The sequence below is a fragment of the Pelobates fuscus genome, chromosome 7, assembly GCF_036172605.1.
Source record: "Pelobates fuscus isolate aPelFus1 chromosome 7, aPelFus1.pri, whole genome shotgun sequence".
Lineage (NCBI taxonomy): Eukaryota > Metazoa > Chordata > Amphibia > Anura > Pelobatidae > Pelobates > Pelobates fuscus.
In genome coordinates this window covers 164,554,930-164,581,328 of record NC_086323.1, presented here as the reverse complement: position 1 = coordinate 164,581,328, position 26,399 = coordinate 164,554,930, and the positions used below count along the sequence as shown (strand labels likewise).

The following is a 26,399-nucleotide window of genomic DNA, read 5'->3' as shown; positions in this document are numbered from 1 at the left end:
TTACAACTCCCATGTTTTTACAACAGCTAAGAATTTGGAGCAGTATGCAAATGAAACACTCTGTGACCTCCCACCCCACTGTAGCAATACAAACTAATTACCCCTGTCATCGTGCCCTTGGAGCAAACGTTACATCATTTCCCTGAGTGCAGCTTTGAGAATCACTGCAAACTCTACAAAATCAACCTCTCGTCCAAAATCTGAGCCTCTTGTTTATTTGTTCAGAAGCAATAACTCATAATAAAAGTCAATAAAACAACTGTTTAGCACATAATCTAATACAATTTTGGAACAACATGTGGCTCCCATGATCTTTCCACAGTAATTTTCGCTAAGTGATTACTTAGTGCTAGAGTACATAACCGTGCCTTTTAGTAAACAGCCAGTTCCACGCCAGTCAATTGAAGGACGAAGACTTACTGTACCTGTCATCAGTATGAATTACAATGCCTCAATACATCTGTAAAAAGGCTCAGCTTGATTAACAACTAACATGTAGAAGCCTACACAATGTGTTTCTTTTTCCGATGTGTTTGCATTGGCAAGAACTCCATGTTCACTTACAGAATTGTATTTCTTTGATTTGATTTTATTTTCGCTAGGTTCATCATTTGCATTTCTCTTATTTATCACATTAGCAAGAATTGAGTTTGAATATTTCTGAACATCTACCCGACAGGCTCAATTGCTAAAATGGTATGTAAGTATTGGCAAGACGAAAGGTTACGTTTATCAAGCCCAAACCAAAAAAAGGAAAGCTCTTTGAAAGGCATTCAATTTATTCCCACACGTTCGCAGTTGATATTCGGTTCGTGCAATTTTTCCACCATATGGAATAAAAGTTTGAGCACAAAATATGGTGCATGCATGGCTTAGCCCTGAAGAATGTATAACAGGACAGATATTATATACCTAACCGCTAAATCACGGTGACTTTTTTATTGGTACTTTTAGTGTTTTAACAACCAACAAAAAAAAAAAGCCTTGTTTGCCTAGCTAAAATCACTTTTAAGAATCCGTTAATAGATGGGATTCACTAAACTATGGTAATTGCACAATAAACTACAACTTGAATATTAAAAAATGTCTCTTAATAACCACTATGAGAAATTAGTACATTAAACAGTATCTTTTCAATCAACACACCAACTAATTCTTACATTTAACCAAAAACGATCACACAGGAATATAATATTAACAGACAGTTATAGTTATGAATCAGTGCCAGTTAAGATGTGATAGGTGTTAAGCCTTTCTGGACATATACAGTGTTTATTACTCAGATGAATCGCTGGGAACAAAAAGCACTTCTATATTCACTGCAACATTTTGTTGAGCATAACTATGTAAGGCGAGAGGCACTATGTATTTTTATTTTTACGTTTTTCAATTTTCTCAAGATAACAAGTCACAAAAATATTACAAATACATGGTCTCTCTGGGCTTCCCTACAACATCTGCATTTTTTATTTATTTTAAACAGGGAGGATGTCTTACCCCCAAAAGCATTGAACTGGAATGATATCTAAATAATGTTTGGTTCTCCAACATAAATATATTGTGTTAAATTGATTAGAAAAACAACAAAAAACATCAAATTGGAATTGTCCACGTGGATATCAGTATATAGATGCAGCAGAACTAGTTGCACAATTTCTGTGGTAGAGCCATATTCTCTGTGTGCAGCTCAGGCAGTATCTGAATGTGTTCTTTGGGCCTTTTGAGAACATTGAGTATATCTTTGCAGTAACTGATGGAGAGTTATAGAGGACTAGAACACAAAACTAACATAACACAAATTAGTGGATTAATGGGCAATTTAACCATTATAACCAAAACAGTTCGGTGTAGTGGTTATGTTGCCAATAGTCTCTCTGTGCTAAACCGAATTGGCACAGCTTGACAAGTAAAAAACAACTAAGTTCTCCAAGGCACCCAGGGACCACCTTCTTTGCAGCTACCTCCCCACATTGCAGGTGCCTACTCTGCTAAAAACTTACCTGGCCGGGGAGTGTTCCTGCTCCCTCGTGTGCGCCGTCTGTAGTGAAGCCGGGGCTGGAATATGATGTCATATTCCAGCATCATTAAACCACAGTGAGGAGCAGATAGAAGATCCCCACTGGACCCCAGGGAGAAGCCCCCCATCGGCTCCAAAAGGGAGGGAGCATCTGCCCCTTTCTTACGCAAGATGCTACCAAGGAGCTTGTCCATGCTCTAGTAATTTCCCGCATGGACTACTGTAACCCTCTCCTGATTGGTCTCCCCAAAAGCCGTATTGCCCCGCTACAGTCTGTAATGAATGCTGCAGCTAGACTGATTTTCTCTCTAGTCGGTCCTCTCACACCTCGCCCCTCTGCCAGTCCTTACATTAGCTTCCTGTATCCTACAGGAGTCAATTCAAAGTGCTAACCCATACATTTAAAGCACTGAACAATTTCAGCCCCTCTTGTATCTCTTCACTGATCCATAGGTATGCCCCTCCTCGTACCCTCCGTTCTGCCCGTGACCACCTCCTGACCGCTGCTCGCACCCGTACGGCCAACTCACGCTTGCAGGACCTTTTGCGGGCGGCTTCTCTCCTATGGAATAGCTTGCCTACTGCCATCAGACTCTCCCCTAGTCTTCAATCATTTAAGAAGGGCCTTAAAACCCATCTCTGCAGGAAAGCTTATAGCCTCCCAGCGTAATCTCTACCTTACATACCTGTCTCTTGCTCTCTCCTATGGGACAGTGCTTTGCTCTCTCCTCCAGCTCTGCTTCACTCCTACTTGATATTTCCTGTCCTAATGTTTCTAATACCCCACCTCCTATAGTCTGTAAGCTCGTTTGAGCAGGGTCCTCTTCAACCTATTGTACCTGTAAGTTTTCTTGTAATTGTCCTATTTATTGTTACATCCCCCCCTCTCAAAATATTGTAAAGCGCTACGGAATCTGTTGGTGCTATATAAATGGCAATAATAATAATAATGTGTGTGCAAGAATGTGTAAGTGTGTGTGTGTGTCTGTCTGTCAGCGTGTGTGTCAGTGAGTGTGTGTGTGTGTCTGTCTGTGTCTGTCTGTGTGTCAGTGTGTGTGTCTGTCAGTGAGTATGTGCGTCTGTCAGTGTGTGTGTCTGTCAGTGAGTATGTAAGTGTCCGTCAGTGTGAGTCTGCCAGTGTGTGTCTGCCAGTGAGTGTGTGTGTGTCTTTCAGTGTGTGTGTGTCTGCCAGTGTGTGTGTATGTGTGTGTCTGTCAGTGTGTGTCTGTCAGTGAGTGTCTGTGTCTGTCAGTGAGTGTGTCAGTCAGTGTATGTCAGTGAGTGTGTGTCTCTGTTTGTGTCTGTGACTGTGTGTATCTGTCAGTGAGTGTGTCTGTCAGTGAGTGTGTCTGTCAGTGAGTGTGTCTGTCAGTGAGTGTGTCTGTCAGTGAGTGTGTGTGTGTGTCAGTGTTGCATTGGCTGCGAGTGGATAGTGGAGTACCTGGAGGTGCATGAAGGCACGCAACGCCACGTCACATTCCGACGTGACTTCAACATGCTCCACCTTCACAGGGTTTCAAGAAGTAGTGGGAGGATCAGATTTGGCACAGGGTGCGGACGGCACTGTGGAAGCACTGTGTGTAGGAGGGGCAGTGTGTGTTTGTGTGAGGGGTGCAGTGTGTGCGTGGGGTGCAGTGGAAGCAATGTGTGTATGGGGCCAGTGTGTATATGAAGGTGTAGTGGGGGCAGTGTGTGAGTGCAGTTGGGGAAGTGTGTGTATGGGGGTGCAGTGTTTGTGTGTGGGAGCATTGTGTGTATGTGGGTGCAGTGTGTGTGTGGGGGGGGAGACGTGTGTGGGGGTGCAGTGTTTGAATGGGGAGAAGTGTGTGTGGGGGCAGTGTGTGTGGAGGAGAAGTTTGTGTGTATGGGGGGCTGTGGGGCAGTGTGTTTGGTGGGGCAGTGTGTATGGGGGCTGTGGGGGCAGTGTGTTTGGTGGGGCAGTGTGTATGAGGGGCTGTCGGGGCAGTGTGTTTGGTGGGGCAGTGTGTATGGGGGGCTGTGGGGCAGTGTGTTTGGTGGGGCAGTGTGTATGGGGGGCTGTGAGGGCAGTGTGTTTGGTGGGGCAGTGTGTATGGGGGCTGTGGGGGCAGTGTGTATGGTGGGCTGTGGGGGCAGTGTGTATGGGGGGCTGGGGGCAGTGTGTTTGGTGGGGCAGTGTGTATGGGGGGTTGTGGGGGAAGTGTGTATGGATTGCTGTGGGGCAGTGTGTTTGGTGGGGGCAGTGTGTATGGGGGGCAGTGTGTATGGGGGGCAGTGTGTTTGGTGGGGCAGTGTGTATGGGGGGCTGTGGGGGCAGTGTGTTTGGTGGGGCAGTGTGTATGAAGGGCTGTGGGGGCAGTGTGTGTGGTGGGGCAGTGTGTTTGGTGGGGCAGTGTGTATGGGGGCAGTGTGTTTGGTGGGGCAGTGTGTTTGGTGGGGCAGTGTGTTTGGTGGGGCAGTGTGTATGGGGGGCTGTGGGGGCAGTTTGGTGGGGCAGTGTGTTTGGTGGGGCAGTGTGTATGGGGGGGCAGTGTGTTTGGTGGGGCAGTGTGTATGGGGGGCTGTGGGGACAGTGTGTTTGGTGGGGCAGTGTTTATGGGGGGCTGTGGGGACAGTGTGTTTGGTGGGGCAGTGTGTATGGGGGGCTGTGGGGACAGTGTGTTTGGTGGGGCAGTGTGTATGGGGGGCTGTGGGGGCAGTGTGTTTGGTGGGGAAGTGTGTATGGAGGGCTGTGGGGGCAGTGTAAAACAAATGTTTTTTTGTTTTTTTTAATTAATAAAATATTATTTATATCCCCCCTCCCTTCCTACCTTTGCCCAGGGAGGGGGAATATTACTTCCAATCCCTGGTGGTCTGGTGGAATCCCTGGCGGTTCTAGTGGGGGAGTGAACTCTAGCCTGCACCTCCTGAGGCTAGAGTTCACTCTCGCGAGAACAGAGTGTTGCCATGGTAACCACGGCAACGCTCCGTTCTCGCGAGAGGAGACCCGGCGGAGCTGCAGGCTAGAGCTCCTCCCGGGTCTCCTCTCTCCGTGCCGGCTGCCCAGTAATATGCCTGCGGACCGGTGAGGGCACTTTCACAATCCTCCCCCCCCCCCCCCAGATCCGCCACTGGTCAGACATTTATTCAATAGCACACTGAAGCTGAAAAATCAGGACAATTATTATATAGAGCTCTTTTAATTTGAAATCAGTAGGCCATCACATGCTATTGAACAGTGCTCCTCAACCTTCTCAACCTCAACCTTCTCTCACCCAAGGCACACCAAAGCACTTCCTAGAATTCCACGGCACACCACAAGCAAATATATATATATATATATATATATACACAAAATAAAGAATCCAGCGCACTCGCTTATTCACTAAACAATGATTTCAAATCTTAGAGATTGTAATAGTTTTGTTTAAAAACAACTCACCTAGGCAAAAAATGATATGGGTTTAGTTACATTATATGATCATACATTGCATAAGCCTGCCAACTACGTCAAAGTACCCCATATTCGGCAGGACCTATCCTAGTAGCAGCCTAGTAGCAGTGTTTGAATGGATGTATTTGTGTGTAGTTTTGGTGTTTGAGTGTAGGTGTGTGTTTGTATACAATGTTGTTGTTTTTAATATAGGGATGTGCTTCTATGTAGTATTGGTGTTTGATTGGCGATGCGTATTTGTATGTAGTGTTGATGTTTGAATTTGAATGCTGGGATATATGCACACAAACACATATGCAGCTACACACGTATATACAGATACACACACATTGACATGCACATACACATGTACCCACACAGTATCTGTGTGTGTGTCAGTGTCAGGGCCGCCATCAGGGGGTGAAAAACATGACGGTTGTAACGGGCCCGGCGGCCCTGGGGGGCCCTGGCCCCACATGGAGCGGCGAAACTGCCGCAGGTGCATTTGCACTGGGGCACATCAGGTGACCCAAGCATTTAGAGCCACCCAATGAACCATATCTTCAGGGGCCTGGTCAGCGCTGCAGCCATGTAACAGCGCGACAGGGCCCCTTTAAAAAAAATTGCGGCTGGTCACTTCCTTCCAGCTTACTTCGCGCGCGAGGGGGGGGGGGGGAGGGGGGGGGGCGGGGGGACAGCCGAGGAGAGTAGAGGCATCCACTCCCATCATCCCCAGCCACCCTACTGCAACGAAAAGGTAAGGAAGAGGAGGGTGTCTGTGTATGTATATATGTCAGCATGTATGTGTGTGTGTGTGTGTGTGTGTATGCCTGTATGCCTGTATGTATGTATGTATGTATGTATATATCTATCTGTATGTATATATCTATCTGTATGTATGTGTATGTATGCCATTATGTATGTATGCCTGTATGTATGTCTGTATGTTTGTATGTCTGTCTGTATGTATGTCAGTATGTATGTCAGTATGTATGTCAGTGTGTATGTACGTCAGTGTTTGTGTGTCTGTATGTCAGTATGTGTGTGTGTGTGTCTGTATGCATGTGTCTGTATATGTGTGTGTGTCTGTTTCAGTTTGTGTGTGTGTGTCAGTATGCCTGTATGTGTATATGTCTGTTTCAGTATTTGTGTCTGTTAGAATGTGTGTATCTTTTTGTGTGTGTGTCTTTGTCCTTTATGTCTGTGTGTATATTCCTGTGGGCGGGATTTGGAGGCGGGGCTTGGAGGCGGGCATCTGGGGGCCCAGACCTTGAGCTGTGTTAGGGGCCCCCAAATTTCTGATGGCAGCCCTGGTCAGAGTATATGTGCATACACACACACGGACAGATACACAAGTTGCAGTTTACATACTTTTAGTCATCCACCTGCTTTCATACTTCTTGGTTGAGCATGATAAGAGTCTGAGACTGCCTGCAGTGCTTTCCCTTTATCTCCCGCTGTGTTCCTCCTCCGTCCTCCTAACCTCTGCATGGTCTGTAAGCTGTGAGAAAGTGCTGACATTAAAGAGGCCTGGTCGGGCTGCTAAAGGGACGCATCACCCGACTGGACCCTTATTCAGGCCAGTCTATCGGGTTTGCTCCAAGTACAACCCGATGGTCCCCTAAAGACTGTTGGCCTCAGCACACCAAGAACAGTGCTGTGGCACACCAGTTGCAAAGCACTGCTATAGAACATAAAATAAGTACAAAATTCTACTGAGCACTGAGGATTTGAAATCTGTAGAGCATTACCTGGAGCTCTGCTAATTGAGAAGGGCATTTCATTTGATAGGGTTAAATGTGTCTGCTAACTAAATATGGTCAATGAAAATTAATATGATGGATACACCAATAACTGGACAAAAATGACCAACTTGTAAATGGATTAATGTAGCTGTATTATCAGTGATATTGGATACATCTTTGCTTGGTGAATATAGAGAAAATCATCACATGAGACTCAATTTTACATTCTGAACTTTGGTTCAAATGGTCAAAGAGCTAAATAATTGCTCCTTTGGAAGCAAGGAGTAAGAAGCCTACAAGAAATATAAATCAAATTAATTTCCAAATTTCTGTCCTTGCTCTCTGCAGTAATAAAATGTAACGCTCTGTAGATCCCATTTCCGAGCTGTCTGAAACAATTAAAATAGATTACCTTTTCAGACAGAGCCTCTTCTAGAGTCGCCAATGCTGTGTCCGTATTACTTGAATCTGTCTGTAAAGATTTCACCCGGTCTTTAAGATTTCCGAGCTGTTTGTCCTTGTCTCTGAGCTGTTCCTGAAGATTTTCAATCTGTGAACAAAATAACCATGTTAGTTTCTGGGACCATCAGTGGAACACAGGGGTTAAAGTGGCATTATCCTAACTTTTTGTATATTAATGCTTATTCTAGCCCCGGATGCCAATTTGGGTTTATTTTTATATTATCTTTTTTTTCTTGCCCAGATGTTAATAATGAGACAGAAACATAGAATGTGATGGCAGATAAGAACCATTTGACCCATCTAGTCAGCCCACTTTTCTAAATACCTTAATTAGTCTTGGCCTTATCTTAAAGGGACACTCCAGGCACCCAGACCACTTCTGCCCATTGGAGTGGTCTGGGTGCCAACTCCAACTACCCTTAACCCTGCAAGTGTAATTATTGCAGTTTTCAGACAATTTCTACTAGACAGCCACTAGAGGGACTTCCGTTTTCATAGAACACGAAAAGTGTTTTCAGCGTCGCCGAAATCCACATAGAAAAGCATTGAATAATGCTTTCCTATGGGGAGGTCAAATGCGTGTGCGCGGCCAGGAGAGGGAGGAGAGTAGGCAGAGCTTGACCCAGTGCCGATGGATATCTGCGCTGGACTCCAGTAAGTCACTGAAGGTTTTTTTTTTTATTCTTTATTTATTCAATGACAGTCATAATACAGTAACAGCTTGGTTTGTAACTTGTGCAAAAGCCATGTAGCATAATGATAATATTTGTTAACTGTCAGACTTTGATCCTATATAGATATAACTGAAACTGGTAAATAAGTATAAGAAGGTATAAGGGTGTGTACAAGTGAGGTGTGTAGTGATGTGTAGCTCCAGGATTTACTTATTCTGAGCATCGGTTGTGTTGGTGGTGTTCGGGCTTCCATTCCCACTTTATATGTGTTCGTGGTTGTTGCTATGACGGGAGCCAGAGCCTTTTAGTTGCTCCTTCCTGGAGGTTTGGCACTTAAGGGGTTTTCACTCCTTCAGCAACTTGGGATGGGGGGTGGGAGGGAGAGGGGCACTACAGGGTCCTGCAGTGTTGGTTTGCACTTTTACAGGTGTTTACTAGAAGTCTCACACAAGCACAAATCAGCATGTGAACCATTCTGGATTCTGAAGCAAAAGTGGGACCTCACAAGAGGATAACCTAGACACATGTAAGTAAATCCATCAAACAACTTTGAATTATAGATTGCAGCTAAATTAGTTTAAAGGTCTATCCTTAGCAGTAGTTTTAATTTTTTACTCATATTTTAGAAAAATTAAGGTGAATTTGAAGAAGAAATAAGGGGGAAATAGAGGGACAGAAAATATTTTTTTAATAAGTGACCAAGCTGCTTTAAGATTTAAATTGGTCTGCAACAATATGACACTTCTTTCAAAACGGATTTACCAACAATTAAAGTCATTCTGTTACAAGAACACGGGAAAACCCAAAGAAGAAAAGTAGAACTAGAAAGAATCCTATAGTATCACCAAGGAGAGAGAACGTAAAGAAAAGGCCTTGTGATAGGTAGGAGCAAAGCCACAAAGAAATCTATGATATCAATCAAGAAAGGAATTTCAGTTCTAGAGTCACCGGTTCTAAAGTCTGTGAAATGCTTTGGATTTTTGATAGCAGCAATAATTAAGATTAACTCTGAACAATGAAAGTCAGTTAACAATGTTCAAATCAATAGTTGTAGTTAGAGTGTTCCACAGTTCAGAAACATTAACATTTTCACCCAATTAACAGACTTGAAAAAAATAATTCTGAAAGTTATCCGTCAGCGGTCAGCAACCTGTTTCCATGTATGGCACTCGAGACGCCTTAGCACTGCACTTACGGCTGCAAGAGACAAATAGGTTGTGGTCTATCAGGAGCCCGGGTGGCATTTTAGATATTTACACATTGCAGCACTTGGAGGAAGTGATCTTAGATTACTTCCTCCCAGCACTTGTGAATGGGAACCTGCACTGGAGTTGATACCCACAGCAGCTATCGCAATAGGTTTTTCCTATTCCTATTTCCAGTTTTGTATCCACAAACTACAAATGAGATGATATTTAAAAAGTCCCAACTAGAAAAACTATACATTTGAGCTCAAAATGTTACACGCATTCTTTAAACTTTAGTTTTATATAGTAGGAGTGACTAAGTTAAAGTCAATTCTGGGCATCGATTGGTGGCAAAACAGAAATTACAACTTTTAAATTGTGTTGAATGAAGGGTTGCTTTTAATACTTAAAGGAACACTATAGGGTTAGGAACACAAACATGTATTCCAGACCCTATAGTGTTAAAAACACTATCTAGCCCTGGCATAGGCAACCTTCGGCACTCCAGATGTTTTGGACTACAGCTCCCATGATGGGTTGCATTATAGGGGATGTAGCCCACAACATCTGGATGTCACGTATTCTTCAGCGTATAAAAATGTGATTAATGGAATTTACTGTTCAGACAGGAAAAGTTGTGCTGAACAACATTACTGTCCTGACAGGAAACGTTGTGCCGAGCAGCAATCAAATCCACAGAAGGGTTTGTGCTGAGCAGCAATTATGCAAATGGGAACCTGGTAACTGCCTTTGGGGTCAAAGGCAGATTACAGCCTATCAGAGGGCACTGAGCCCAGTTCTCATCCTGCTCAGTGCCCTGTCGTGGTTTCCCTAGTGGTTGTCCGAGAGCGCATTATTGATTCTGGTTATTCTGGTAATTCCCTGTTTTCTGGCATCCCTGAAGGCTTTTCCTTATTGCTGTGTCTCTTTCTGTGTCCCTTGACCTCGGCTATTCCTGACTATTCTTTGGTACGTTAGTGCGGCCATTCTAAGGTCCGGTATACGTTACCTGTCAGTCCTCTGTGTTACACAATTCTACGTGCTGGATCATTCTGTAATGAGGAAAGTTCAGTGTCTCTATGCAGAGGGTGGAGACACTGAATGGCAGTGAGGCACACTGTGCAGCACTGCCCTAGGAAGCACCTCTAGTAGCCATCTGAGCAGTGGCCAATGGAGGTATCCCTCGACTGTAATGTAAACACTGTTTGTTCTCTGAAAGCAAAAAGACTGAAGGGAATGATTATACTCACCAGAACAAGCACTGTAGCTGTAGTTGTTCTGGTGACTATATTGTCCCTTTAACAGTTCTAGCAGGCAAAGGGTTCTCTTTAATACAATAAAGCAAATCTTGGGCGTCAGTTACCTTTTAAAGTCCGTAACACAATGAAAACTGAGAGACTTTGTATTGTTATCAAGGATTACTTTAATATTTGCTCAAACAAAAGATTTTCAAAATGCTTTCTTACAAATCTTACCAAAGCATTACTGGCAAGAAATAAGTCACAACACATAGGAAAATATATTCCATATTGTTGTTTCTACTTAGTGACATATATATTACTGTGACATGTGTTAAACATGAAAATAAAAAAAAATAAAAAAAAATGAGAAGATAATGTATGTGCATAAACACAGGATTACAGACTAACCCGATAAGAGTTGGGTTACGGTGAAACAAGAACATTCACAGAAGATATTTAATACACAAAAGGGCATGTGATTTGAATCAAAACATCCAGCCAAACCAATTAAATATACAATGAAATCAAAGCCATCTTGAGTCTTCGCTTTCACTCTATTGCAAAGAAAGAAGGGGCTTGGATTTTGTTGCCTAAATGGTAAATCTTTATTATTTTTTTTAAATACAATCATAGCTGCTTTAGTTAAGAACGTTATTACATGTAACACTGCAGATAGATGCCAACGACTGCTGCTTCTATAACTACATATGTTAACCATTCAAGATATAACATTTTATTAGTGAAGCGATAAAGAATAAAGAACAAACTTTCTCTGCCCTCCTCCCTCTATTTCTAATGAGGAAAACGTTCCCCAAACGTTCCCCAATCTTGTTTGGTTTATGCTTTTAGAAACATATTCCAACTACTAGTCCCTAATAAACCTTACAAAGGGCAAAGTAACACAAACAGAAAGGAGTTTGCATTTACTTTTTACCATTTAACATGAAATGCAAGCTTTCCCACCTCCACAATGGTAACTTCTTACTTGATGTCAGGTCTACACTGCCCTCTTCATATTGTAACGTGAGCACTCCAATATCAACTAGTCGCAGGGGCAGGCAACCGTTGGCACTTTAGATGCAGTGGACTACATATCCCCTGATGCCAGCATAATGGTTGGAAGGGCATTATGTGCGATGTAGTCCCCAACATATGGAGTGCCGAAGATTGCCTAACCCTGAACTAGTGCATCCTCTTGTGCATGGTCTTCCAATACACTTCACATTTTGTCTCCCTTATCTTACCTTGCACAGTTTGTTCTCAGCCTATACGTAATGATAGCGGAGAGCTCTTCAGATGGTATATACCAGCACCACAGAAATAAAGGCTGAGCAACAAGAACATTGATAATGCCTAAGTGCAAATCCTTGGCAACATAACCACTACAGTTATCTTTAGGAATATCATAAAGCCACTTCAGTCATATAATTTTACTGAAATTCGTCATTCAGTTGCTCACAAAATTAAATACACAGTTCAACATTACCATTCTTTGCTTCTCTCCATATATGTTTACAATCAATTCACTGTACTAATAATTAAGGTGCACACTTGTTTGGCCGAACATTTTGTGAGTTAGGGCGCAAAGCATCTTGAATGCAAATAACCCCTCAATTCTAAGCCTCCGACCCTAGGTTAATGCTAACCCTAACACTCCACCCACCATGACCACTTGAGTGATTTGAAATGGTCATAGCAGTAGGAGTCAGTATGTGCAGTATTTCAGCTTGAAACACTGCACATACTGAGTTTTGCTTATTGTGTACTGGGGGCTTATTTAACCTCCAGCACCAATGACATAAGCAGCCCTCCCACTCTTCCTCCCTGTGGGTGCTCCCTCCTGCCTCCCTTTGTCGATCAAATTTTTTTTTTTAGGAAAAATAAATACTCCTTCCATCCTGCGCCTCCCTCCCCTCACCAGCCAGAGTTGGTGAAATGGTCCGTTTAAAGGCTTCTCTATAAGAAGCCTGTGATTGGCCAGCGCGGCCCCAGTCACATCAGGAGGGGGTGTGGAAGAGTAGCACTGGGAACTTTCAAGGTAAGTAAAAAAAAATTTGGCAGGTTTTACAACAAATTGAGAGGTGGGACCTTCTCCACATTTTACCCCCCCCCCCCCCAAAAAAAAAGGTCCCTCCCTAAAAAGGGTTATGGTAATCATTTAAACCTAACTCCCTCTAATGCTAAAGCTCCTGCACACCCACTATACATACCCCATTTCTTTCATTTTAACCTACTTTGCTGTGAATATAGCTGTGATGCTACATTACTCGAACAACTAACCAACATGTTCAATGTACAAGCAGCATATTGTATTAACCTACTGAAGAAAGGTTAAATGACAGGCATGTCACACACACACAAAAACAAGATTTCCCTGACTCATAGTCGTTAAGGAGTTAACATACATGGAAATAATGTGAAATGCAATTTAGCATTCCAAACTCGTAATCCATAATACCTCACATACAAGACTCACTTTGTTTGGTGAACAAGCAGTCTAAATACCATAACATTTTATTCTAAATGTACCTTAATACCTAGCATTTAGGTTTTCTGTAGATGTTTGCTTCTAAACGCTGAGAGCATCATATAATAAGATGTGTCATATATTCCTCAAAATGTGGTAATTAAACTCATATGATGTCACTGCACAATCATCATAAGATTTAAATAGAAGGGATTTTTACTTTTCTACAACTCAATTGCCTGGGTCTGGCATTTTGAATATGTATATTATTGGGCAATTATAAAGCAACCGCATACTTAAATAGGCTTACAGCCACTAAACAAACTAAAGTATAACAAGTGTACTATATATCTAGCATTCCTTTTAAAATGAAAAACTTGTGTTTTCGTATAGTATTTCCATCGGAAATAAATGTTACCTTTACTAGAATATGTTTCACTCTAGGCTGGGAGAGTTCTGCAAAAATTACTAAAATAAAAGCCATCTTAAATGTAAGGGCCACTCAACTATAAGGTGGCACAGGCACTAGGTAGCGTGGCCGCGTGGACAGCAGTAGAAAATATTTAGTATCCTCTACTTGGTCCGACAGGAAGGGCTCCCTGAGAGCAATGAACAGTTTCCTGTCAGACCAGGGAGAGTGTTAGAGACACACACAAAAGGGCTGGGGGGAGAAAGAGACACAAAAGTGGCTTGAGGTAGACAATTATAAAGAGGGGCCTGGGAAAGGGAAGAGACACAAAGGCGCTGGGTAAGGGAAGAAAGAGACACACAAAAGGGCTGGGGGAGAAAGAGACACACACAGGTGCTAGGGGGAGAAAAAGACACACCGAGGGGCTGAGAGGGTAGAAAAATAGACACACCGAAGGGCTGGGGGAGAGAAAGAGACACATTAAAGTGACCTGAGAAAGAAAAATGCAGAGAGAGGCTTGAGAAGAGAACAAGAGATGCACAGGGCGGCTAAGGAAGAGGAAAAGAGATACACAAAGGGACTGGGGAAGGGTAGAAAGAGACAGGCAGATGGGCTGGGGGGAGAAAGAGACACACAGAGTGGCGGTGGGAAAGAGATACATAAAAGGGCATGAGTGGGGAAAAAGAGTTGGAGAAGGAGGAAAATGGGGAATGAGGAAACAGGGGAAAAGGGATGGGGATGGGGAAAAAGAGGGGAGAAAGAGGCACTCAAAGGAATGGAGGTAAATACACAAAAAAAGGGACTTGGAGAAGAAAGACACACAGAGAGGCTGAAATAGACACAGAAGAGGGTCTTCAGGGAGAAAGAGACACAGAGGGGCTGGGGGGGAGAAAGAGACACACAAAAAGGCTGGGGGAGAAAGAGACACACATAAGGTCTTAAGAAGGAGCGAAAGATACACAAAAAAGGGGCATGAGGAAAGTCACACACAGAGAGACTGGTGGAGAAAGAGACACACAGAGGTGCTAAGGGAATATAAAACAGATAAAGAAACACAAAGGTGGTGTAAGACACATAAAGGGAAAAAATGTGGATAAGCTACACTAAAGCTATACCTAGACCAAAACAAGTATGGCTAGCCATACTCCACATGTGATCTTTAAATGAATCGAATTAGAAATTCTAAGAAAAAAAATGATTCAGTACTTATAAATCCTAATTTGAGTCTAATTCTACTTTACTCCCAGTTACTCTGCTATATTGGATGGTATATATTCTTTTACAGCATTGTATGCACACTCAGGGTATTTTTCAGCAATATCTTGAAAGATTTATTCCATAAAAAGCTTAAACATATTAATTTCAAAGGCCAGGCTGTTAGACAGATCTCGGTTTCCCATGAACAACAAAGTATCTCTCACAAAGGCACTTTATGAGTGTCACCAAAAACCATTATATAAAGGGGAAAAAAAACTTTCAAAATTGGCACATCCAAGTAAAAAAAGTGAAAATGGCACAAAAGAATTGCACGTCTAATCATATGATTTTCCAATCAGTATCTGAAATAAAGTTATGTCTTTAATTAGAGTATATTGTGAGTTCTTAAAAAATTTAATTATTATTCATTGTGAAATATTATTAAAAATTCGCTGCTACAAAAATGATCCTATTTTCTAGCAGAGAGGAAGTAGGGAATACGATTTCCATTAGACGTTTTAACATATACAGGACATAAGAAAAAAATACAATAAATCTAACAACTGATGAGTGACAAATACCACATGGTTTTCCAATGTTAAGTGTTTTCTTTCAAGTATAAAAAAGCTTTTTTATTGCATGAACAATGTGCATACATTCTATATTATAAAATTTGCCTAAAATCAATGTTTTTATTCCTCTTTTGTGGAAAGGTATATACCAGTCACGGCTTTCAATGCTTTCCTCCAGTAGGAGCACTGTAATTTCTCAAAACTCACAAAGGACATGCCCAGTGCAGGAAATTGGTTGAGATGAACTTTTGTTTTCCTACGCATTTCGCAACTGAGACATTTCCTCATAAAGTGTTGAGTGCAAAGTATTTTAAATGAAAACAGGCGTGGTCAATTTGATACATGACTGTGTTAATAGATTCTACTATTCTAGCACCTCCTTCTCTGTTCCAATCACCCTAGTGAATTAACTGAATAAAATACAATATTTCTCTCATATAAGCATAGAGTCTGCTGTTTAATCAAAATTTCTCTAAATAAAAAAAAAATAGAAAAATAAAGATTATATAAAATATGTGTGTTTCCCTACTTCCATTGTAAACATACACCAAACAGCAAGTGCCATGCTCTAATTTCCCCTCCATTTTAGCACAGACTGCTTAACCAATAATGAACGAACCCAACAATATTTAAACCTAGGTCAGCAGCACAAAATGGCTTTTAACCAATAGGCTGCAGGGGAACATGAAGAATTAGTGATACCGGAGAAACTGACGGAAGCGAAGCACAGAGAGATGGACACAGGTTTCTTCAGGAAGGAAGAGATTCTTTATTGGATCACCGATCGGGACTCAGAGGGACTAGCGTCACCAAAATACAGCAAGTTCTGAGCCCCGGACAATAGTGCAGGCTCCTTATATAGGCACATAACTCCTCCCATATTAAGCTCCACCCGCACATTCTCTTGACCAATCAACACAAATAAGAATTAACTTCCTGTTTGACCGCATGGCTTGTCCAGCACAATGGAGGAGGGGGAATACTACATCCTGTATTCTTGCACATGCTCCGTACACTACTGATCGTATCTTGCCTCGTGCAACCAACTGATCGATACGTCAGCATATGCACGTACACATGCCACGTGGTAATCTCGGCCTACTAAATTTATTTTTACTGAGATTCCACCACATTCCCCCCTTTGATGCCTCTTGATATTTCACAATTACTTGAGGCATCACTTAACCTTGGTTTGCATACACCGCAAGTTACCTTGAACCAGACCAGACTTATCTTATGATGTGAATCTTTTAACACTCATCTTCCTGCATTGGTTCTCCCTGATCTAGAGCCTTATACTTATAAATCGCCATTATCTGTGCAGCAGCCTTCCTCTCTGCTATATTTTCTATCAGGCTTTGCACAGACCTAACTACTAAGGGTATAAGACACGGCAGGAGTAGACACAACATTAAAATCAGTAGGACTCCACCTACCACTGCCTTAAGCCCTCCAAACCACTCATACCAGCTACCAAACCAACTACTTGGATTATACCCTTTCCATACCTGAGTAGGCACATGCGCTAGTTTAACCATATGGCTAGTAAGCTCAGCTATTGCTTGCCCTTCGTCATCTATTTGAAGACAGCAATTGCTCAGGTTAAACTTCCCACATACACCTCCCTCTACTGCCAAAAGGTAATCCAAGGCTAATCTATTTTGGTAGACTGCTGTCCTCATCCTGGTGTTATGCTTCGCTAGAAGATTGAGCGCTTGTGATGTCTCGTTGGTGATAATCTCAACCACCGCCTGTAATCTTATAATTCGGTTGAGCATATAAATAGGGGTTCTGTAACCAAAGGTACCATCCTCAGCCCACGTGGCTGGCCCATAATAATCTATGATACGCTGGGGAGGCCATTCATCATCTTCCCAGGCGCCTATCTCTATGGGTCCCCTTTTCTTCCTATGATTCACATCATACACTTTAACACCTAAAGTCTCACCTGTTTCAATCGGTAACAAGAAGAAGGATGGTTTGAGCATACCCAACACACATGCCCCTTCCCAGTCCTGTGGCAACTCCGAATAGGCTTTCTTACCACAGATCCAGTACAAATTTGCTGGGGCTCTCCAGGTAGATGTGATGGATAAATCAAACCACACATCCTTTAAATTGGCGTATCTAGCAAACGGGTTAAATGGTTCTGAGACATTTGAAGCCGACCACCAAGTTGTATTCTTTGTATCATCATCATAAGCTTTTTGCCCTAGACAAGTTAATTCTCCTACAGAAGTATTATACAGTATTCCTTTCCTTGCTATGCAAACATAACCTATGATGGAGGTCTTTAATCTCCACTCAGATTTACCTCTAACACTCATATGATAATCGGCTTGTGTAGATATTAGTTGGTCAACTGCCTCAGAACCGGACATTACCTCCTTTGCTTCCCAAGGCCATTGGTCTCCCATGTTAGTACCTCCACACACATAGCAGTTGGTAACATTAAGACTACCGGCAATACTTTCGGCTAAATCAATAAACAGGTTTTTAGCATTATGGGGGATCTTATTATCTATACTCATCTCTTCATAGAAGGAATGGTATACTTGATGAGTTTGGGAGGATACCGTATCAGTCTCTATCCCTATAAACAATACTGTCCCAGGATCTAAACCCGTCCCGTATATTTGAAACCCAAATAAATTGCCATATTTGTCTAAGAACTTATCGGGGTTATTTATAAGTATATGGATGGGATTACATTCCATAGACTTACAATATGGGCTAGTCGGCAACTTAGTCACTATCATGTCTTTGTCTACTGTCTGTCCCCAAGTCGCCCACCCCACACAAGACCAATATGGGCAAAAGTTATAGTCTTTATTTGGGCATCTAGGACTTACATATTTATTTTTACTACTGGGACAAATATATTTATCATTAGACCCATACGTCCTCTCCCATCTAAGATCCCCACATACATTCCACGGCTTTCTACCACTCGATATCGCTTTACACGCATCAAATAGCAGAACACCCGAAGAATGTACGGATTCTAACACCGTCGTATTAATTAGGGTCCCCTGAGGATCTCCATTCCTGAGAGTCAACCAAATTGTACGAGGTTGATACTCCGGACTGAAGCACTTAGGTTCTCCTACTCCTAAATGGCACACACTATAGTCTATATTTAGGTATCTACATCTCGATACATCTCCTTTACACTCGTATTGTGAATGCCAAATTAGGGTTTGGGAAATATGGTTACCTGTTCTCGTAGTCTTAATGCATACCTCACAGCTAGGAGTGTCGGTACCTCTACCTTCCTGAATATAAAAACACACATAAATAAACACTATCAAAAACACATCTTTCGCCGTCATCCTCAGTCTTCGTCCGTGCGAAGGCACCTCAGCTTCCAGGATGTAAGGGCTGCAGGAAATGGAGTTCTGCTCGTCTTCACAGGAGTCCCTTCGAGACTTTCCCTGGCTTATAAACTATACGTCGGTGGGCGGACAGGCTTTATTATGGCCTTCTCACTCACGCACCAAATCCCAAAAATAATAAAATTTGTAATCCACAATAGTTCCTTGTTACTCCGACTGAGTAGTGCGTTTTAACCGGATCTTGCAGGGATTCTCTGGATCTGCTGTAACTTGCCAAGAATCGACTGCTGCTGGTTTAACCCTGGAGTGATGTATCCACGGAGTCACTTCGGCTACTTTTATCGCTGTAGGGGTAGACAAAAGAACAACATAAGGACCTCTCCACTTGGGCCCTAACGGTACATTATTCCACTCTTTAATCCACACTTGATCTCCTGGATGATAACTATGAACAGGGGGATAAATATTCACAGGTAATCTATCTTGTACCCATTTCTGTACCTCCTCCATAGTCTTACCCAACTCTACAACCTGCTGCCGGGTAATTCCTTCTCCCAACTGACTCAAATCCTCCCTTAAGTTACCAAGTACGGGAGGTGGTCGCCCATACATGATTTCAAAAGGAGAGAGGCCCATCCTTCTGGTAGGGGTACTGCGGATTCGCAATAGAGCTATGGGTAAGAGAACGTTCCACTTAAGTTGGGTTTCCTGACACATTTTAGCCAACTGGTTCTTAATAGTTCTATTCATTCTCTCTACCTTGCCAGAGCTCTGGGGTCTATATGCAGTATGAAGCCTCCACTTTATACCAAGCATATGAGTCAGTTGTTGTAGGCACTGATGAACAAAAGCTGGACCATTGTCCGATCCTATAGAACAGGGTAGTCCATATCGGGGTATTATTTCTCGTAGCAGGAATCTTACAACTTCTCCTGCTTTCTCTGTACGAGTAGGACATGCTTCTACCCAGCCTGAATAGGTGCACACAATTACCAGCAGGTAACGATGTCCACCCGATTTAGGCATCACTGTAAAGTCAATTTGTAAATCGGACATGGGGAGTCCCCCCATAAACTGGACTCCTGGTGGCTTTACTGGTCCTTGTCTTGCATTATTTTTAGCACATGTTACACATCTTCGTACAATGGCCTGAGTCAAGTTGGACAATCTTGGTATGTAGAAATGTTTTCTGAGAGATTCTTCAGTACTGTCTCTCCCAGAATGTGTCCCGTTATGATAATTTTGGACAATTTCTACCGCTAGTGATGCTGGTATGACTATTCTTCCATCTTCTAGCTGATACCACTTGTTCTCCAAATACTTTCCTGGTTCAGTCTTTAACCACTCCTCTTCTTGAGCTGTATAAACTGGAGTCCATTGGGACAGTGGAGTTGGTATAAGAGCAGCTATATGCCCCACATACTCCTGTCTTCCTGATTCAGCAGCACGCTTGGCTGCACTATCTGCCATCCGATTTCCCTTGGTTACATCACCATCTCCTCTCAGATGCGCTCGACAATGTATAATACCGACTTCTTTCGGTTCCCACACTGCTTCCAATAGTTGTAGGATTTCAGCTGCGTATTTGATTTCTTTGCCTTCTGAATTCAGTAGTCCTCTTTCTTTATACAAAGCTCCGTGGGCATGAGTGGTTAAAAACGCATATTTGGAGTCCGTGTAGATGTTCACTCTTAAACCTTCAGCCAATTGTAACGCTCGTGTCAGTGCTATCAATTCTGCCTTTTGTGCTGATGTTCCTTTCGCCAGTGGCCGAGCTTCTATCACCTTGTCTATTGTTGTCACTGCATATCCTGCATAGCGGATCCCTTCTTTCACATAACTACTGCCGTCGGTATAATATTGAACATCGGGGTTCTGGATGGGAAAATCACTAAGATCTGGTCTACTTGAGAATACTTCATCCATTACTTCCAAACAATCATGTTGACTTTCAGTAGGTTGTGGCAAAAGGGTAGCTGGATTTAAGGTGTTTACAGTCTCTAAATGCACTCTGGGGTTTTCACACAACATTGCTTGATACTTGGTCATACGGCTGTTACTAAACCAATGATTTCCTTTGTAATCCAACAACGTCTGTACTGCATGTGGGACTCGTACATAAAGTTCTTGACCCAGAGTGAGTTTATCGGCTTCAGCTACTAGCAGGGCGGCTGCAGCTACGGCTCTTAGACAAGGTGGAAGTCCGCTGGCCACTGCATCCAATTGCTTAGACATGTAGGCAACAGGTCTTTGCCATGATCCCAAGTACTGTGTCAATACTCCCACAGCCATTCTTCTTTGCTCGTGTACATATAAGTAGAATGGTCGTGTGTGATCAGGTAGACCTAATGCTGGGGCACTCATCAAAGCCTTCTTCACATCTTCAAATGCCGTTTGCTGTTCTTGGGTCCATAAGAAGGGGTCGTGCTCTGTACCTTTGATAGCTGCGTACAGAGGTTTTGCCAGTATCGCGTAGCTGGGAATCCATATCCTACAGAAGCCTGCTGCCCCCAAGAATTCTCGCACTTGTCTTCTATTCTTGGGTATTGGTATTTGGCAGACAGCTTCTTTTCTCTCTGGCCCCATAATTCTTTGACCTTCAGAGATATGGAATCCCAGATATTTGACAGTTGGCAAACACAACTGAGCCTTCTTTCTAGACACCTTGTATCCTGCCTTCCATAGAATGTGTAGTAGATCGTGCGTTGCTTGCTGACAGATCTCTTTTGTAACTGCTGCTATCAACAAGTCATCTACATATTGTAACAATACACACTCTCCTGGGATGGACTCGAAATCCAGTAGATCTTGACTTAGGGCTGAACCAAATAGGGTAGGTGAATTTTTAAACCCTTGGGGCAGTCTTGTCCAAGTCATTTGGCGTTTTGAGCCCGTTACAGCGTTCTCCCATTGTAAAGCGAAAATACATTGACTTTCTGCGGCAATTCGGAGGCAAAAGAAGGCATCTTTGAGGTCTAAGACTGTAAAGTAAGTAGCCCCGCCCGGAATTAAAGCAAGCAGGTTATATGGATTGGGTACAACTGGATGTATACTAACAACCGCATCATTGACTGCTCTCAAGTCCTGCACAGGTCGATACTCATCTGTACCGGGCTTTTGAACAGGCAGCAATGGGGTGTTCCAGGGGGAAGTACAGAATTTTAGGATACCATACCGTATGAACTTATCCAGATAGGATTGGATGTTCTTCTTAGCCTTCTGCGGGATGTGGTATTGTCTTAGGCTCACTGGATAAACCCCAAGTTTTAGTTCAATTTTTATAGGTGGAATATTGCGGGCCAGTCCTGGTGGGTTGTTCTCTGCCCAAACTCCTGGTATGTTAAATAATGTCTCATCACTCCTAGGGTTTTGGCTAGTCAACGCTGTATAAAGTCGCCACTCTTCTTCCTTTGGTACGGATAATGTCATGATACCTGAAGGTCCATTAAACTTTAAAGATGTTGTTCCATTTGGTAGGAACGTAATCTGCGCTTGTAACTTAGATAGCATATCACGTCCCAGCAATTGGACTGGACATTCAGGCATATAAAGGAATTGATGTTTTATTACGTGGCCTCCCAATGTACAGAGTCGACTTTTAAGAACCGGTTTTTCAGCACTTCTTCCAGTTGCTCCTATCACAGTAATAGTCCTTCCAGATGGAGGAGCAACTAGATTAGTCACCACTGAATGTTCAGCACCAGTGTCGATCATGAACGCACTCCTTTTTCCCCCTATTGATATATCGACCATAGGCTCCGCTCGACCAAGGGGGATGGAGCCCGGTCGGTATCAATAGTCCTCCATGACCGTGTCAGCCAATCCTACAAAGTCCCTACCTTCTCTATCGCGGGACCTTTGCGCTGCTGGAATATACCTGTCTTCCCTAACACTTCCTCTGTTCCCATTATTCCCTCTATTACCATTACTCCCTCCGGGGCCTCCTCTACCTCTCGCTCTGCCTCTAAAGTTTCCGTAGCCTGCCCTGGGTAGGTCTCTCTCGTACTGCTCTCTTTGCGGACATTCGTTCCTCCAATGCCCTTCTTCCTTGCAATACGCGATTCCTACTCAAAGGCTCCCTATTCCATCTACTATCGCCTCTATCTGGGCCCCGTCTATCTACGCCTGCGATCGCTACCGCTAGCATATCAGCCTTTCTACGCATCTTGCGCTCTTCCTCTTTCTTACTTTCTGTTTCCCTATTCATATAAACCTTATTCGCTACCTCCATTAGTTGGGTGATTGACATACCTGCAAACCCTTCTAACTTTTGTAGCTTGCGCTTAATATCTCCGTAAGCTTGGCTGACAAAGGCGGAGTTCACCATTCGGGAATTGTCTGCGTCTTCCGGATTAAAGGGGGTATACAAGCGGTATGCCTCCAATAATCGGTCATAAAAGACACTGGGCGCTTCATCGCTTTTCTGAATCACCTCAACTGTCTTCGACATGTTAATGGCTTTCTTTCCTCCGGCTTTCATGCCAGCAATTATAGCGTCTCTATAGGCTCTGAGTTGAACCATATCAGCACCATTTACATTCCAATCGGGATCGGTGTTGGGATAATGTGTTGCGGCCCATGCTGATGGATTGGCTTGGTTTAAAGTACGGGCTTTATCCTCTAGTGCTTTAATGGCCGCTTGATTAATTCTTGTCCTTTCCTCATTGTTGAATAAAGTCATTAATAACTGCTGGCAATCAGCCCATGTCGGGTTATGTGTCTGTACTATTGAGGTGAACAGATCAGTCATAGCTTGTGGTTTCTCAGTATACGAGGAATTGTGGGTCTTCCAATTTAAGAGATCGGTTGTCGTGAATGGGACATATACAAAGACTGGGTCAGCATGTGCCATTTGGCCTGCGGCATCGATATAGGCTGACCCAGGATTCAGACGAAGAGGCATCTGATAGTGTTTTAATTGTTGGGCACCGGTCAACTGTCGGGTCTGTATGGGGCTACGTGGAGGGGCGTCAGTCATAGGTTCCAGTCGGGGAGAAATAGGGTATGGGGATATGGGAGCTTGGTTTTGGGAAAAGGTTGTAAATAAAACACTTCGAGCCGAGCTAGATGAAGCTTGACCGGAAGTCTGAAGTGGCGCCAAATCAGGATATTCGTTTTTAATGGGGGTTGGTTCTGATTCCGGAAGGGGAGATTTAGTACGAGGGGGGGTGGATCCTGTACTGGAGGAGGAAGCGGAAGTGGATGGGGGTAATGAGGGGAGGGCTGCAGGACTTCCTGCATTTGCGTCACTTCCTCTTAACGGAAAGTAAGGGGGCGGCAAAGGGATCTCGGACTCAGGGGGCGTGTCCAAAATGGGCCTAACACCAGTCCTAGTGGACGAACAAGTCCTAGCTACCATGAGGCGACACTGCTCCTCGTGGCATGTCTGGAGCCATTTTGGCGAGTCATTTACGGCCTGTCTCCAACAATCAATATAAGGAAACTGGCCGTAAAGTTCAGGCCTACCTGATACAGCCACGTGTAAGCGCTGTACCAGAGTTGGATCCAAACTGCCACGTGGCGGCCATGCCGCAACCAAAGTAGGCCACTCCCTAGTACACAAAGTGACCAAACGTACAGGAGACATTTTAACCCCAAAATCACAAGTTTTGAATCCCTTTTTAAAATTCTTCACCATACAACCTAAGGGATCCGGAATCGTTGACTGCGACGCACCCATACTTAACAATGGAACGTCGTCGACAACGAATACTATACACGCGTACTATTCAACAGTCACACCCGTTTCTTCTGGCAACAGCACCACGTGGTACGGTTACCAAGTGAAACGTACACAATAACACAATAAACACTCAGGGAATTCCCGTACACACACAGCTGTTACACCAGTCACTAGATAATCAATATTATGCCCTTTGGCGTAACTATACAGTCACCCACGCTATAATTCTCTATATACGAATTACCCGTCTATAACACACCCCAGTAACATCGTCTTTTACAAATAGCGGTTACAGTACGGTTAGCATAGGTCAAAGCACAAGTTAAGGTCACAATACAATTATTAGTGGTTATGGTGTTAAACATGCAATGGACGACAATGATTAGTACTTATATACAGTGTCAGTAAATATACAGGGTTATGGTACCGTGCACTATAATACAGCAACACACTATTAACACTCTCGCTAGACGGCTGAGCTTGCGCTATCTAACAAGATATACACTTTACTAAACAATCTTTAACACATTTACAATTCCCAACTAAACTATTGGCCAGTACCTTGAATGGACTACCTAAAACTATATACACCCGTTTTGGTTAGCCACACTGCCCAATCACCACATATAGCGAGCTAGAGAACCGAATTTACACAGGCGCCTCTTAGTCGCACTATCAAAAGTCTAGTGGGTTCCAAATTTACACGCCTTCCCACTTAGCCCAGATAGGTTGAGAGCTAGCGAACCGAATTTACACAGGCGCCGCTTAGTCTCCCGGTCCCTCCGACCTAGCGAACGTAATATACACCGTAGAACGCTAGTCTAGACAAGACACCGGTGTCCGGCTAGGGCTATTTACACCAGGACCCCGCCTGACTAACAAAATCAAACGGTCTGACTAAAGAGCGTTCGATCGAGCGGTGCGCCTTCGCTCCTTCCCTCCGACAGAGGGGGCAGATACACAGATTCAAACCCCTTTGGGCCTACCGCACAATCGGTATACCCCTAGTGGGTTCTGCCGTCTAAAACAGCAGTTGTCTTACCTCCTCGTTCCTGAATCTGAGTTCACACTCATCGACGGGGACACCCCAGCACTTCTCACGTAGAGGCCGATGATCTCCTGGACAACAGACCAGTGGCGCCGAGACGAAGGGAGGTACACGCAGAAGTTCAGGGGTGCAGCCGTAGAGAACGTGGGCAAAGATAGACCGTCTCACGCCTCTGCCTCTCAGCTACCGTTGAACGATGAGCTTCCCGGCCAATGCACCAAATGATACCGGAGAAACTGACGGAAGCGAAGCACAGAGAGATGGACACAGGTTTCTTCAGGAAGGAAGAGATTCTTTATTGGATCACCGATCGGGACTCAGAGGGACTAGCGTCACCAAAATACAGCAAGTTCTGAGCCCCGGACAATAGTGCAGGCTCCTTATATAGGCACATAACTCCTCCCATATTAAGCTCCACCCGCACATTCTCTTGACCAATCAACACAAATAAGAATTAACTTCCTGTTTGACCGCATGGCTTGTCCAGCACAATGGAGGAGGGGGAATACTACATCCTGTATTCTTGCACATGCTCCGTACACTACTGATCGTATCTTGCCTCGTGCAACCAACTGATCGATACGTCAGCATATGCACGTACACATGCCACGTGGTAATCTCGGCCTACTAAATTTATTTTTACTGAGATTCCACCACATTAGAGCTTAGTTTAATCATTGGGAACTTGTGTGCCTGCTGTTAGGAAAACTGTGTGCATTCTAGAAATGTCTTCCTCGTGTCAGCAATCTATGTGCCTGATGAAAATGGGTTCCATAATAACCCAGCATTCTGTGTCTTCTAGAAATGTTTCCCGTAGACCCGCCACACTGTGTGTATCTGAATCATGCTGTCAGATTTTCCCAGGTTTCCAGGTCCAGTTCTATTATTGCATTGCCCTGTATAATCGGTCTTCTTTAATAAACTGCATTTTTCTGTGGCAACAATTGTAAGAATTTCACATTTTAGCATAA

The 26,399-nt window shown here is 43.5% G+C and overlaps 1 protein-coding gene across 3 annotated transcripts in view; it reads right to left on the bottom strand.

Annotated features, from left to right (window-relative positions):
• Positions 1-26,399, bottom strand: part of ERC2 (ELKS/RAB6-interacting/CAST family member 2) — a 1,126,181-nt gene that overhangs the window by 771,613 nt on the left and 328,169 nt on the right. For all 3 annotated transcript variants that reach the window (XM_063426897.1, XM_063426898.1, XM_063426899.1), the window contains one exon: positions 7,566-7,703. In XM_063426897.1, coding sequence (XP_063282967.1) covers positions 7,566-7,703 — 138 coding nt within the window. The remainder of the gene's footprint in view (positions 1-7,565; positions 7,704-26,399) is intronic.